Source organism: Myotis myotis, unplaced genomic scaffold (assembly GCF_014108235.1).
Source record: "Myotis myotis isolate mMyoMyo1 unplaced genomic scaffold, mMyoMyo1.p scaffold_m19_p_17, whole genome shotgun sequence".
In the NCBI taxonomy this organism is placed as follows: Eukaryota; Metazoa; Chordata; class Mammalia; order Chiroptera; family Vespertilionidae; genus Myotis; species Myotis myotis.
The window spans coordinates 11,796,134-11,810,501 of NW_023416321.1; the positions used below are offsets into that span (position 1 = coordinate 11,796,134).

A 14,368-nucleotide genomic window follows, 5' to 3' on the forward strand; every position below is an offset into this window, starting at 1 on the left:
CTGCTTCTCTTTTTTTTGGCCAGGGTCCTGGTGCTGGACAAAGGGACAGTTGCTGAATTTGATTCTCCAACCAACCTCATTGCAGCCAGAGGCATCTTCTATGGGATGGCCAGAGATGCTGGTGTCGCCTAACAGAGATTCCTGGGATTTCCTCCCGGCTGACCTGGTTTTCTTCAGAAAGGAAAAGGACACCACCTATGTCTGCAGAATAAACCTGGTAGCTGGGGGCATTTGTTGGACTTTTGCTCCTGTGAAGCGCTCCGGGGGGAAAACCGTGCGAAATGCGAGGCTCCGGGGGTGCCTGACGCGCCCAAGGTCGCAGATGGTTTGAGGCAGAGCCCAGACTAGTCCCCGGATCTCCTGATTCCCAGTCTCCTGTTCTGTCCCCACGACACTGCTTGCAATCACTCCATGGAGCAACCTCCCTACCCCTAGATGACTTTTCATAGTTTCTATTCTGAAGTCTTTTTGTAAAAAAAATAAAGCTTTTTCCTCCTGAAACAGAAGCTTGCCAGGTCAGGCCGTCCCTAAGAACGGAGTCCTGTACTCTGGAGTGCTGGCCTGAATCCATTAAAAATGGAACGGTGGTGAGATGAAGCTGCCTGATCACTAACACGCATCTCGGGGCAGGCTGTCTCCGCCTGGTCACAGGGGTGAGGGTTCGGGCCTCGGAAGGAGGCGGGGAGGAAGGGGGAGAGGCGGAGGTGGACTTCAGTATACATCTACATGGCTGGAATGATCTGAAGACTTCGGACCCAAGAGCTTTGGGCTGGAAATATTGTCTTCACAGCCAAAACTCACTGGGAAATTGCCAGAAGTTCCCGCTCTGCTGTGCAGATACTATAAAAAGGTGAGAAATGAAGTCCCTGAAATCTGACCTGAGGCCTCTTGGGACAGCTGCTGGGAACACCTCCGCATTTATGTCATCCCTCAGACCTGTAAGCCTGCTTCTCTAGGGGCCGCAAAGTGCCTGGCACTTCATTTCCTCACTCCTTTAGAAGTCTGTTCCAGACAGGTCTCCATAGCCAGTGCGGCTCGGAACCATCCGTCTTCCTCAGTCGGGCTGAAGCTGAAAGTGGGAGGAGCACAGGCAGCCCTGACAATCCCTGGCTGGTAAATGAGACGAGGGGTGGGTTTTGCTTTCTTGAGCAAACCATCCGTTTATTTTCTGTGGGTCAGTTTACCTGCACAAGACCTTCTATTTGGAATGGATCTCTTCTCTCTGTTACTTAGTTTCCTGGTCTCCTCTTTCATTTCCGCAGTCTTCGTCCTTGGTAAGATGTGACTGGTTGTGGGTGACGGTTTGTCTTCTTCCCCCACCCTACATGGTTTGCAGGAGGTGATGAGAGGCCTCCTTTGATCTGGTTTTGCTCTGTGCCTTGGGGCAGCCTGTGCTACAGGACCATTTGTTAAAGGTTAACCACAATTTTTTTTTGGCAGGCTCTTTTGGCTCAGGATGTTTATGAGTGTATGGAAGAAGACTTCCATCCTTGTGATAAAGCAAGTATGAAAGCACAAATGCCCATATTATTCTTCCTCTGCTTGGTGCTAAGAAAAGGTCTCTGCTATGCGCCCTGATTTATTAGATCAATTTGGCCTGACGTCTGCTTTGTGAGACTCTAGCTGCCCTAAACCTACAGAAATGCAGGTTCCTTCAGCATCGTTCTCAGCTGAAGATATGAAGGTGTAAAGCTGTATTTTCCTCTCCTGTCTAAGGAGTTTGTTTCTGAGCTCATTGAGGCCAAGACAGGTGCTGACAGCCCGAAGGAGAGGCTCAGTTGTGTGAAGTAAATAGAATAATCAAAAAATGTAGTTAATAGGATGACCTCCATCTAGCTGGCTCAGCTACTCCGGGGAAATGAAGCTGACTGCTGAGAACTGGGAGGGAAGACTCCGCACAAGATATCTGTCTCCAGGCGCCACTGACAGGGCGTGAGCACCTCAGCAGCAGGATGCAGGAGGCTCAGGTAGGGAGTGGTCCCTCCCATGCGTCCTGTCCCTGGGACTGTCCAACCATTTAAACCCCCTATGGGTAGAAGTAAAGTGCCGTTTAGGAAGCCAAAATGAAAGAATATGGGCTTGGTCAGTTAATATTTAATTTTAATAATACTTGTTATATTTGAACAGTCAGCAATGCACAAAGAAAATTATCTTCAGTGAATGTTTGCCCACAGTATGAACACATGCTTTAAATATGCAGTGGAGGAGGGGGGAATTCACAGTAACAGAGCTAAAAAGAAAAACCCTTTGTTATAAATTACACAAAGCATATAAAAATATTTCTCTGAATGCATAGATTAAGACTTTAGACTCACCTACCAGCAACTGTGCAGTCTTATTCTACGGCCATACATAGAGGGCACTGGACCACAGAGGACTATAGAAGAGACCCGTGTAGGGCCCATCTCTCACCTGAGACGCCAGCCCCTGGCTCCCTCTGTTCCTAAGCCCTGGAAATGCCCGGAGCTGCTCCTCTGTAGGTCACCCCCAAGCGAGCCCTCCACTGCTTCTGAATCGCTAACTGATCTGGACGCCTGGAAGCTTTAACCCCAGTGACTTAGACATGAGTTAATACTGAATTTATTTCTTTCAGGACAGAACTAATCTTATCATTAAACTTTTTTTTAAAGGAAAGGGGGAGAGAGGTTAGTATGTCTAGATAAACTAGCTTCTGATTGGTTTGCAACACAAGGGAGGTTTCTTCTTTAAAGTACCTCAGAGAGAGGGAGTAATAAGTAACCTTTACTCTGCCATGCAAACACTGTACAAGGGTAAGTCACCATCAGCAAGTGCTGAAACACATTCGGTCCCTGAACGGTGACTCCGTGGAGCTGGCCTTGCGAACACCTCCACCTCAGCTCAGCACTGGGGCAGCAGTAGGCCGTCATCTTAGCACCGCATTCTCTTCCCCTGACATCTTCTGCACATTCTCTCTCCACCCAATGAAGTTAACACAGTTAGGAAGTGAAGTTTCTTTGGAAACTATAGGCACTATGGGGAAAAGCTTCTTAGGACAGCAGGGTGCCCTTCAACAGCTGGCTTCAAACCCCTGCTCTCCCGCCTATGTGCTCGTTCTCACATCTGAAGCTACGCTGTTTGTTCAACAAGACAGTGGCTTTCTGTTCACATTAATGACGCTGAAGGAAAAGAATCCTTGAATGCATTCTTCTAAAAATTACTATGCCATGTTCAAGAGTTTAATCAGGTATGTACTTTTGTTTTTCATTTTTCAGAACAAAGCCTGGTAGACTTGCAATTGCCTTTGTGGGGGGTATTGGATTGGTGGGGGTTATGGGAGATCCCTAAGATAAAACAATTTGTTTACAAAAGCAACAGATTTCAGAGTTGTGTAAAAATCCTAATAATTTCAAAATAATCTTTATCTTTTATACAAAAATAAATATCCTAACTCCTTTAGCTCAGTTTCCTACAATAACCTTTAAAACAGCAACAGATTCAGTCTCAAAAATTGCTTTTCATTTCTAGTGGAAAATGAAAGTAGAGAACATGGACAGGCGATGTTTGTGCTCTTCTCATATGGTGCAATTAAACACGAAGATGGCAGGAATCACTTCAGTTAAAAAAAACAAAACAAAACCAAACCCGCGGTTGCTCTTTTGGAAGGCATCGGAGAGCCCTCTAGTGACCACAAAGGGAAGTGAATGCAGAGGTGCTTGTCTAGGGCTTGGCAATGGCCGACTGGAGACAGAGGCGTCATGAGTGTTTACAAAGGAAAAAGTGGGGGAGGGGAAGCTCTTTTGGTTAACAGCATATTTACAATTAGGTAACTGTATCCTTAAATACTTTTCACCTGAGTAACATTTGTAAGTATGTTATATGGAACCTCACAGCCACAAGCCACACTAAACCCATCTGTCCAGCACCTGTGGTTCCCGTTTTCCTCAAGTCGGCTCACATTTCAGGACAGTTGTGAGCGTGCATCACCAAGCCGAGTGCATCCTGGCCCTTCAGGTGCACTGTCAACAGGAGTGGCTAGAAACAGGCTCCACTCTCTCAGCACTGCGGGCCGCTCCCTTACATGCTGCACGTAAAACACCCTGGATATGGAACCGCCGGCTCCTGCCTCTCCAGACCACTTCTCCACTGTTCACAGCGTTGAGCAATCGGTTTATTGTGCACCAAGAGGCTTGGAAGAGTGGCACCACTGCTTGAGGGTCAGGGGCTTCCACCTTGGCAGGACAATGTTAGTGTACACTACTCAGTGGCACCAGCGGCCCTCCGGCATCCAAGGCATTGAGATCAATGGCTTGTCCTTGGCCCAGAGGTGACGCGCTGTCACAATACTCAGTGATAAAAGTCCCTGCGGCATTAGTAAGTCAGTTTTGAAGCTCTCCTGTTGTAGCAAGGCCTTTCTGTCAGTGTGGATGCAGCATTTCTGAACAGAAAATTATTTTCACTTATTGTTAGAACCAGTTCCAGCTCTTGGAAATCTTGGAGTCGAGCAACATCTTTGTCCTAAAACAAAAATAGGTTAATCAGATTAAGAGGAGCCACTTGTCTCTTTCTATTTGGTATGTTGAACTGATATCAGTTTCTTGGCTCATTTTAAAGCCTAAAAACAAACACAGAAACAAAACAAAAATCCCTGCGGCAGGCTGTCAGTGACGGTGCAGGAAAGGCCCAGGGGCGTGAGCTGGTGGGAACGGCGGAAGCCCTTAGCCGCAGCTGCTATCGGATGAGCACACCTTGAAGGGAGAGGCAATGCAGGAATCAGTTTTACTCACGTGCTCTGAGAAGCAGAGCCTGATGCTCAAAAAACCCAGAGATGTTGGGAGGACCACACATGCATCCATGTGGATTTGCCCTGTAATTTAACCTCATTCTGATGGTGCACTAAGATAATCCTTACAGAGCCACACAGAAACAACTGAATGGAAACGTGAATGGTATGTCAGAATATTCTCTCTGGGATCCTACAACTTTCAAAAAGGCCACAAGACAAAGAAACAAACAAAAACCAGCCGAAACCTGTTTGGCTCAGTGGATAGAGCGTCGGCCTGCGGACTGAAGGGTCCCGGGTTCGGTTCCGGTCAAGGGCATGTGCCTGGGTTGCGGGCATATCCCCAGTGGGGGGATGTGCAGGAGGCAGCTGGTCGATGTTTCTCTCTCATCGATGTTTCTAACTCTCTCTATCTCTCTCCCTTCCTCTCTGTGAAAAATCAATAAAATATATTTAAAAAAAAAATAAATAAATAACAAAAACCAAAAAGGCCAATGTCCCTACAGACCCAGTAGAGAGAAAGAAAGCTCAATGATTATGTTTGGAAAACAACCCTTCTCTCCTTTTCTATTACCTTCATTTCTTCAACTATGACTCATAACCGAGGAGGAAGCTGGGTGTGTTCCAAATGCAGAAGGCAACTAACCACTCAGGCTGAGCAGGCCTTGCCTCACCTTTCTGACCAGAGTGTTGGGTAGCTTCCTGATCCTCTCCACTTGATCTGGATCAACACCCAGCTCACAGCAACTCACTCTGAGCAGCTCTTGGTAGGTGAGCTCCTGTCGGTCTAGTTCAATTTCAATGAAGTCATTTTCTCGAAGAGATGGGTTTTGAATCCTCACCTTGAGCACCAGCTCTAGAAAAAAAAGAGGGAGAAATACTAATGGATGGTTCTGGCATAATCAGCCTAAGTAATTGAAGATCTTTTCCAGAAGATGCTTGTGCCACCCAATGAGGAAAAGCCAGGCACCAGCAAGATTTGCTCAAGCCCAGTTCTGGCTCTGCTGGCAGTTTCCTGCACGTAAGCCTGTGTGTGCTTCTAAAGTAAAAGGGGGCGTGGAGGTGGGCTGGGGAGGGGACAACCATCACAGCTGTACAGAGGATCATTTATTTCTGCTGCTGGAACTAAGAAGGTAAAGGCTTAAGAATGGGTTTGGGCCGGGGCCGGTTTGGCTCAGTGGATAGAGCGTCGGCCTGGAGACTCAGGGGTCCCAGGTTCGATTCCGGTCAAGGGCATGTACCTGGGTTGCGGGCACATCCCCAGTGGGAGATGTGCCAGAGGCAGCTGATCGATGTTTCTCTCTCATCGATGTTCCTAACTATCTCTCTCCCTTCCTCTCTGTAAAAAATCAATAAAATATATTTAAAAAAAAAAAAATGGGTTTGGGAGTTAAACTACATATAAGCAGGGAAGGAGAGAGAGGGGAAAAGAAGGCACAGGCAAGATATGGTACGTGAATTACTCTAAAAAGATTTAACAATTGTGGATCTAAAGGTATTTATGAAATATGAAATTCCTTGTATTAAGTGCAAAAAGCTACTAATAAAAATTAAAGTATAATTATGATTTGAGTACAGTGCATTTTACCAAGGGAGGAGCCTTGGCTTTGGGAGTAAACATCTTGCTGTACAAGAGAGTAAGGTAGTGGTCCAAGAAGGATGTGACATGTCCGAGGGACACAAGAACTGGCTTAAAGAAGCGCCCTCTGGGCAAATGTGACATAATTTGAACATCAAAGTAATAGCAATGGATTATAACCCAATGACTAGAATAAGAATCTGGGTTCATGCTGATATAAATGGAGGAGAAAAGAAAGCCCTTCTTTACAGTAGAATACCAACTAGTAAATAGAGAATGACAGGAAATCATATTCTTCAAAATAATTGGCCTGAACTCTTTAAAAATATTGAGGTCCACAATGACAGAGAAAGGCTGGAAGTGTTCCAGATTAAAGGAGACTAAACCAACACGGTAACTAAATGTTATGGGGGGGCAGGGGCAGAGGTGAGGGAGTGAGGATGGCTATGAAGGGCATTGTTGAGATAACTGACAAAATTTAAGTACGGACTATGGATTAGAAAACAGTATTCTATATCAAGGTTACATTTCCTAAATTTGATCATTGTGTTGTGTATAATTATGTAACGGACTATCCTTATTCTTAGGAAAAACAGTTCAAGGTAAAGGGGCAAAAGGCAAACAATTTGAGGAAAGGGAGTTCCTTACTAGTATACTAGTGTTGCAGCTTTTCTGTAAATCTGTAATTATACTTAACATAAATACATTCCCCCCCCAAAACCCAGGAAGGAAAGCTCTGGAGCTCTGGATACTGTCTGCCCATTTGCAGAGGCGGTTGCTGACGAGGAGTTACCTTGCATATTAAAAGGAAACGCTCCAGTGAAGAAAAATGGCTGGAATGCTGGCGCTGGTCCTGCGTATGTCCCATTTTGAGGCTCCAGAGACACTGGTGGCTTGGACGGGACGGGAGAGAACAGTGATCGACTCTGAGTCACGGGTGGCTGACAAACAGGTTTTGTGCTTTCTGGTGTTCTGAGGATAGCAGAGGGGGCAGACACATCCCCATTCTGCACCAGCGCCAAAGAGGTGTGGTCCCTCGGAAAGGCCCCCAGTGGGGGAGGGTCCCCAGGGGGTAGCAATGCAGGGGAGCCGTCTCCAGGGGGTGAGGCAGGGGGTGTGGCAGGGGGTGTGGAGGGGTCCCCATTCTGCAGCGGGGCCGAATCCTCTGCCACGGGGGTGTAGAGAAAAGGGAAAGCTGGACTGGCCAAATAGTTGGGAACAAAGGGCAGGTCTGACTCCTTCATCTGGGGGAGGTTGTCACCATCATCATCCTCTTCCACTGAAAAAGAGGAAAACGCAGAACCTAGACATAGTCCAAAAATGGGCAAGAAACAAGTGTCCTGTGAAACCTAGTGTGCTTTGGTATATGACAGAATTCCATGGTCAGTGTTCTGTGCCTCTTCAAGTCAGAAGAAAAAGAATATTTCATTAGGTTTATGATTACCGTTTTTATCATCTTAAATTTTACAGATTAAAAAACTTATAATGCCTACCTTCCCAGAAACAACATAGAATTACTATCTTGGCACAGTCATACGGTCTTTGCTTTTAGAAGCAGACTGGTTGCTTGAATCGCATAAAGAATACAGCCAAAAAAAAAAAAAAAAAAAGAATACAGCCAATAATACTACCCGTCTTAAATCAGTTTGACAAAATCAAAAGCTGCCCCAAAACTCAGACTCACCTCCCATTATCTTTCTGATTTCTCTCCTTGATGTTAACTGGACTGGCATTTCTCCTTTTGTGGTAAGTATCTCTTTGTCGGCTCCTGATTTTAACAAGTAAGAGACCACCTGACCATGATTGCGTTTACAGGCCCAGTGTAAACAGGTCCTGTCCCAAAAAAAAAGGGGAGTAGGGGGGAGAGTAATTTAAAAAGGAGAGGTGATTTGGGATTTCAAATTCTACACGTTAGCAAATAAATATATGCAAGAGTTCAGCTAGGACCAGGAAACCAGGCTAGTAATCTCAACTTTTCTTTACAGAAAGCAGATGATCAAAATATTTACTATGCTTAAAATTTATTTTTAAATTTCATTGCTGGCCCTTGGGAGAAACTAATTTGTCCTAGGAGCTTTCATTTCAATGGCTTCCAGAAGGCTGACAGGCTGGCTGACTGGATAACTCTAATGGTATTGCTGAGTGTTAGTCTATCAGTATTGCTCATTTGATTGTCCCAATCTCTTTAAAATATATCTTTATATTGGCACATTCCTGTTTTAGGGACTATGGAAACTGGCTTCATATGCATCAATTATCACTTGAAGATGAAATATTATCAGGGAAATAACCATCTTGTATCTACAAGCTTGCTCTGCCACTAAAATGATTACTAGTAATACAGAATATTCCTGTCTGAATCTTTTCCTCTTTTTCTTTCCTTCACACTCTCAAAAAGAAGGGTTTCCAAATTTCCATTTTTATTTTTAAATATATTTTTATTGACTTTAGAGAGGAAGGAAGAGGGAGAGAGAAAAACATCAATGATGAGAATCATTGATCAGCTGCCTCCTGTATGCCCCTTACTGGGGATTGAGCCCACAACCCAGGCATGTGCCCTTGACCGGAATTGAACCCGGGACCCTTCAGTCCACAGGCAGACACTCTATCCTCTGAGCCAAACCAGCCAGGGCTAAATTCCCATTTTTAAAAATGTTGGCTTCCCTTATTCTCTCCAGAAGGCTACAAACACACCCTCATCTGCTTACACGTAAGGCACTGCACAGACTTTAATTCCTAAGGCATTTAAAAATGTACATCAACCACCAAAATTTCAAGAACTCTTCTACCATAGTCATTTAAGTAAAACTAATTCTTTAATATTGTACACATAGGGGTTATGTACACACTGAAGGGCGGTTATTTTAACACTGTATAGAAACATAATTAACATGCCAGCAAATACTCCATCTTAACCGAAATGAAAGGATTCAGAGCTACTAAATTCATACCCAATTGTCAAAGCTGAATGATACCATGGAAGACTTTCTTCCCACTGTTTTGAAATGTCCTCATTCACCAACTCTCTAATTGAACTGAGATAAATACCTTTAGTGCTTATAGGCAAATACAGGTATGGAAAAGAATAGAACATATGTACCATAGTGAGAATTAGGTCACTCACCTGGGAAATATATCTAGAAAGTTTGTTTGGTTCCAGGAAAAAGCTGATTTTACCCTGAGTACCCTGATATTTATGACTTACAGAAAGCTAGCTTGTCTGGCTGGCTGGGAGCAACTCCACTGATGTACCAGAGTGGCATTCTACAATAAATTCATTAGAATTAGGTTATTCAAGTGCCTTTAAGGTGCACTCCATGACCATATGACTACCAATTTGGGAAAAATAAGGCCAGAGTCTTGATCTAGACTTCTACAACATAAGCTCCAGGAAGACAAGGAAGGGTCTACTTAGACATACAAGTGCTTAATTAATATTTGCTGAGTGAGTGAACCAAGAACAAGGTAGGTGTTGTTAGTAGAAGGACCCAATGCATTCTGGGCAAACTGCAGCCAACGGTGTGTTTGTGTGTGGATGTCTGTAGCATAGGCTTGGAAAGTAAATAATTATAATAAGCAGCTCTCAAAAATGAATGGAGCATGATGAGAAAAATATGTTCCCTTTGGAAATAAGTGCTCACTTGCCAGTAGTAAATCATGACAAACTTGTTCATGACAAGCTTGAGAGGAAGGAGGTAATGGACTGCCAGTGGGTCTGCTACTCTGGGACAAACCAGCTAACTAAAGTAGCACCATGTCAAGTGGGGTTAAGTCAGCACGGCTCCCCAGCCCTGTGCCCTAATCACCTACAGTCCAGACCTGTGTGGCTCTGGGCAGTCATAACTCAGAGCCACTGCAACCAGGCAATCTTTTCAAATTCTTCCTGAGCCATTATACTTGTTCCTTAAAGCCAAGGGATATGCATGACACTTAAATTATAGTCGACGTGGGAGTTCTATCTTTGAACCTCAACTCTCTAAGCTTTAAATTTGCAGTCAGAATATCCTATTAGTGCTGGGAAGTATTTCAGACCAGAGGCCCTGGGCATCATTCATCAGTGCTGAAATTGTGGTTACTGAGCAACTAAGAACTGAAAGCAGTAACCATTCTGCTAGAGAGTAAGTATTTGGTTTTTTCTTAGGTAATCTTTATCCAGCACACTGCTCATAAAATAAACACAGATATAATGCTTCCCATGCTGGACATTGGTCTAAAAGCAATACAGATAGTAACTTATTTAATCCTCTCAACAACCCACGAGTTCAGTACTATTATCGATGTTCCTTCCATATTACAGATGAAGAAACTGAGGCAGCCAGCAAATAAATAAGCAAAACAAACAGTATGCTTGCTATTCTCAAGCGTTATGAAGAGTTATAGGGACAATAAAGCAAGGAAAGGAAGTAGGGGATGCTAGGGGTACGGGAGGGGCATAGTGCAATTTTAAACTGAGGAGCCAAAGAAAGGCTCACCACGGTTATATCTAAGCTGAGACCTGAAGGAGGTGAGAAAGCAAAAGCATTTTAGATGGAAGGGAAAGCACAAAGGACTTAAATCAGAGCTGTGCCTCATGTTTCAGGAAAAGCAAGGCCAAGAGAGCAGAATGAAGAAAGCAAGGGGCAAATGCAGAGATGAGGCACCGAGGTAGGAGGATCGGGGGACAGGAGTAGAAACTGTAGGACTCCGTGGGCTCTTAGAGTGAGATGGGAGCCATTAGAGCAGTGGTTCTCAACCTGTGGGTCGCGACCCCTTTGGCAGTCGAATGACCCTTTCACAGGGGTCGCCTAAGACCATCCTGCATACCAGATATTTACATTACGATTCATAACAGTAGCAACATGACAGTTCTGAAGTAGCAACGAAAATAATTTTATGGTTGGGTCACAACATGAGGAACTGTATTTAAAGGGCCAGAAGGTTGAGAACCTGAGCAGAGTGAAATGATGCAAATTCCGTGTTAAGTTAGGATCCCTCTGACTTCTATGTTGAAGAAGACTGTCAGGGATCAGGGTAGAAGTAAGGGGACTAGTTAGGAGGCCACTGCAATGACCCAGGTAATAGAATGGTGGCAACTCTGTGCCAGAGATGTAGTGGTACAGCCGGTGAGAAGTGGTCAGAATTCGCCGACTGAGTGGCTGTGGGTGTGAGGGAAAGATCAGAAGCAAGGCTGGCACTGAGGGTTCTGGCCTGAGCACCTCAGACGCTGAGATGAGGACCCCGAGGAGCAGGCCTGGGGCAATCAGGGGATGAGAGCAGACCAGGAATTCAACCTTTGACACCTTGAGTTTGAGGCGGCGATTAGACATCTGTCCCAATAAATCTCTGAGAAGCTTCTTCAGGTTACTTGATTCAACTTATATTAATTGAGTACTGTTAAAAAGCAAAATTCAACTGAGTAAATTTGAAGAACTAATTGGCTCTATTAAATAATTCAGGATTGCCCTGGCCAGTTTGGTTCAGTGGATAGAGCGTCAATCTGTGGACTGAAGGGTCCAGGATTCGATTCTGGTCAAGGGCACATGCGCAGGTTGCAGACTCGACCCCCAGTGGGGGGCCGTGCAGGAGGCAGCCAATCAATGATTTTTCTCTCATCATTGATGTTTCTATCTCACTCTCCCTCTCCAGTCCTCTCTGAAATCAATTTAAAATTTTTTAAAAATAATTCAGGATTGAACAGCATCCCACCTAGCAAATAGAAGGGAGCTCTGAGAAGCTGTAAAAAAAAAAAAAAATGAAAGGTTTTTAATAGGCAGAAACTGAGCAGGACAAGAAAGTTGCTGATGTAAGACAAGGACGGATCATTGTATTTTTCAGACAAGTGCACTTTGGGAGCAGCAGGAGTCTTACTAGGTAGATAACCTCACTAGTGTTGATGAGGAAATTCCTAATCTGATTAACAGTCACCTTTCTGGGAGGGGCTTTAAACTGCAATAAAGTCTTGGCTTGCTGTCCTTGGGACCTTGGGCCTGTAGTTCCTTTTCTAAACAGCACCTGTTATGTGGCGGGCACTACGGTTAGGAAAGCAGGGTCTGGAGTCCAAGGCTGGGTTCATTTCCTAGCTCCACTAGATAGTGCAACTTTATGACCTTGGGGAAATTACTTCATCTTTCTGGGCCTTAGTTTCCTAGTCTGTAAAATGGAGAGAATAACAAAAGCTATGTCCCTGTGGAGTTGTGAAGACATAATATATGTAAAGCCCTTAGAACCTCGTGCGCTGCTGAGCAAGCTCAGCTGTTTCTATTATGCTTCATCTCGCTGGAGGCTTACAACACTCTCCTGAAATACATAATTGGAAAATGAAGTGACTCTAATAAATTCAAACAGTGAGGCAGGAAGAAGAGCCTGCAGGCAAGCCCAGGCTCCTTCATCTGTACAAGGCTGCCTCCCAGGGCCAGAACAGGGATTCCCAGCTGGTGGACCGCCCAGAAACGCCCAGGAAAGGCACACACAGGACAGCAAGCTCGTCTGCAAACACTTTTAAACAAAGCAGCTGTATCTATTGTCTCCTGGCATTCTCAGCAGCTACTCCCGTTTTTTTTCTTTAGGGTAAGGAGGGAGATAGATTTGTGAGGTCTGGTCCTGGCTATCACATTCATAGTTGTGTTGAGGGCAAGTTACTCTCTGGGGAGGAACCCATCTCCAATGTTCCTTTCAGTTCCAAATGTATGATTCCACTTTTAAAAGATAACATTTGCAAACTTAACTTGAACTCCGAGCTAGCAAAATAGGCAGGATCAAATAAAAATAAACAAATTTAAACGTGAAGAGGGCAGGATAACACATTCAGTAACTGCACACTCAAACTTGGACCACCAGCACATCTTAAAATGACTCCTTACTTCATCGGGAAGGACTTAAGTGCAGGCAAGTATCTAAAGCCTTAGACCAAATTCTCTATTTGAAACTGTAACAGTCAGACAAAGGAAAACACTCCAAAGAATAAATGAATGAGCCTTCCCTCAACAGGCAGCTGAAGGCAGCAGCAGTCACTGCTGCAGAGGGACAACGGAGCAGAACAGCGGTGCAAGTCATTTTTCTTTTCTGCTCTTGAGAAAAGAAATCGTGCTAGTTGGTAAGATTCATCTATGCTTTTGGCTGTACACACGCGTTCTGCAGGAGCACCTATGCCATAGGTCCTACGGCAAAACAATCCAACACCGGAATTGGGGTGAACTCCCAATTAGCGCGAGAACCACAGCCAGCACCCTTCAGGCCAAGTGAGTGGGGGGTGGGGGGGATGCGGAGGTGGCGGGGCGCGGGGGGGTGGCGCTGCCCGGGGAAGACCACGTGGGCCAGGATTTCCGCGCTCCCGACTCCCTCGGGCAGGGGGGCCGGGCTGGCCTCCCGAGCGCACAACCTCGGGGCCCCGGCGCCAGGCCGCGCCTTCGCTGGCGTCGCCGAGGTCCCGGGCGGCCGCCCCACGGCCCGGCCCGCGGCGCTGGCCCTGGCCTTCCCCGCTCCCCACTTACCAGCCGTTGACCTCGTTTTGGGAGTTCACATCCACCCCGCTCTCCACCAGTTTCTGCACCTCCCGAATGTCCCCCAAGGCCGCGGCCTCCCGCAGCCTCTCCTGCTGCTCCTTCTGCTCTAGGCCAGCGCTCATCTTCCCCGCGGCCCAGGCCCCCGCCCGCCCCGGGCCCGTCAGCGCTGCCGCCACCGCCGCCCGCTCCCGGCCATGGGGAGAGCGCGGGGCTGGCCCGCCCTGCTCGCGCCGCCGCCGCCCGCCCGCGCCCGGCCCAGGGCCTCGGCTCCCTCCCGCCGGCCGCCCGCCGCCCTCCTGCTGCTCCCGGCCCCGCGGACCCAGTGGTCCGCCCCGGCCGCGCCTCCCGCAGGCCGGCTCCGGGGGACCCTATTCAGAGTAACAACGCCGACCCCGATCGCTTCCGTTCCGCCCTGGGTCCGGGCCGCGCCGCCTGTTTACGTAACCGCTGCGCTGGGTCTGCCGCCCTGATTCATGCGCTATTTTTAGACACACCTCCCCCCTCCCCACCCTCCTCCCCCCTCCCCACCTTCCTCCCCCCACCCCCGCGGCTCCAGGGAGGACAGAT

At 46.5% G+C, this 14,368-nt stretch overlaps 2 protein-coding genes and 1 long non-coding RNA gene across 4 annotated transcripts in view; 2 read left to right on the forward strand and 1 right to left on the reverse strand.

Moving 5' to 3' along the window:
• ABCC3 (ATP binding cassette subfamily C member 3) overlaps positions 1 to 587 on the forward strand; it is a 42,112-nt gene extending 41,525 nt beyond the window's left edge. The window contains exon 31 of the mRNA XM_036339330.1: positions 24 to 587. Coding sequence (XP_036195223.1) covers positions 24 to 132 — 109 coding nt within the window. The 3' untranslated portion in view covers positions 133 to 587. The remainder of the gene's footprint in view (positions 1 to 23) is intronic.
• Positions 588 to 2,082: 1,495 nt separating this feature from the next.
• Positions 2,083 to 14,154, reverse strand: ANKRD40 (ankyrin repeat domain 40). 2 transcript variants are annotated; one of them, XM_036339334.1, is made up of 5 exons: positions 13,790 to 14,154; positions 8,005 to 8,153; positions 7,114 to 7,599; positions 5,416 to 5,597; positions 2,083 to 4,476 (listed from the first exon to the last, which is right to left on the reverse strand). In XM_036339334.1, the coding sequence occupies exons 1-5, from the start codon at positions 13,921 to 13,923 to the stop codon at positions 4,330 to 4,332; spliced, it is 1,098 nt and encodes a 365-aa protein (XP_036195227.1). In that variant the 5' UTR covers positions 13,924 to 14,154; the 3' UTR covers positions 2,083 to 4,329. The 2 variants fall into 2 exon arrangements, with proteins under 2 accessions (XP_036195227.1, XP_036195226.1); XM_036339333.1 differs by lacking the exon at positions 13,790 to 14,154 and adding an exon at positions 9,272 to 11,133.
• Positions 5,593 to 7,930, forward strand: LOC118671304. Its single transcript, XR_004972728.1, has 2 exons — positions 5,593 to 5,762; positions 7,046 to 7,930. It is a non-coding gene; the product is annotated as an uncharacterized LOC118671304 (long non-coding RNA).
• Positions 14,155 to 14,368: the final 214 nt, after the last annotated feature.

Bases quoted from the DNA above. Each gene is read 5' to 3' on its own strand.
- ANKRD40 (XM_036339333.1), bottom strand. From the start codon at position 9,423: ATGGTACATATGTTCTATTCTTTTCCATACCTGTATTTGCCTATAAGC. The intron at 8,154-9,271 runs GTATGAATTTAG...TTTTTGGGACAG, and splicing joins CATTCAGCTTTGACAATTGG to GACCTGTTTACACTGGGCCT. The intron at 5,598-7,113 runs GTAACTCCTCGT...TTTTTTTTCTAG, and splicing joins GTTTCCTTTTAATATGCAAG to AGCTGGTGCTCAAGGTGAGG.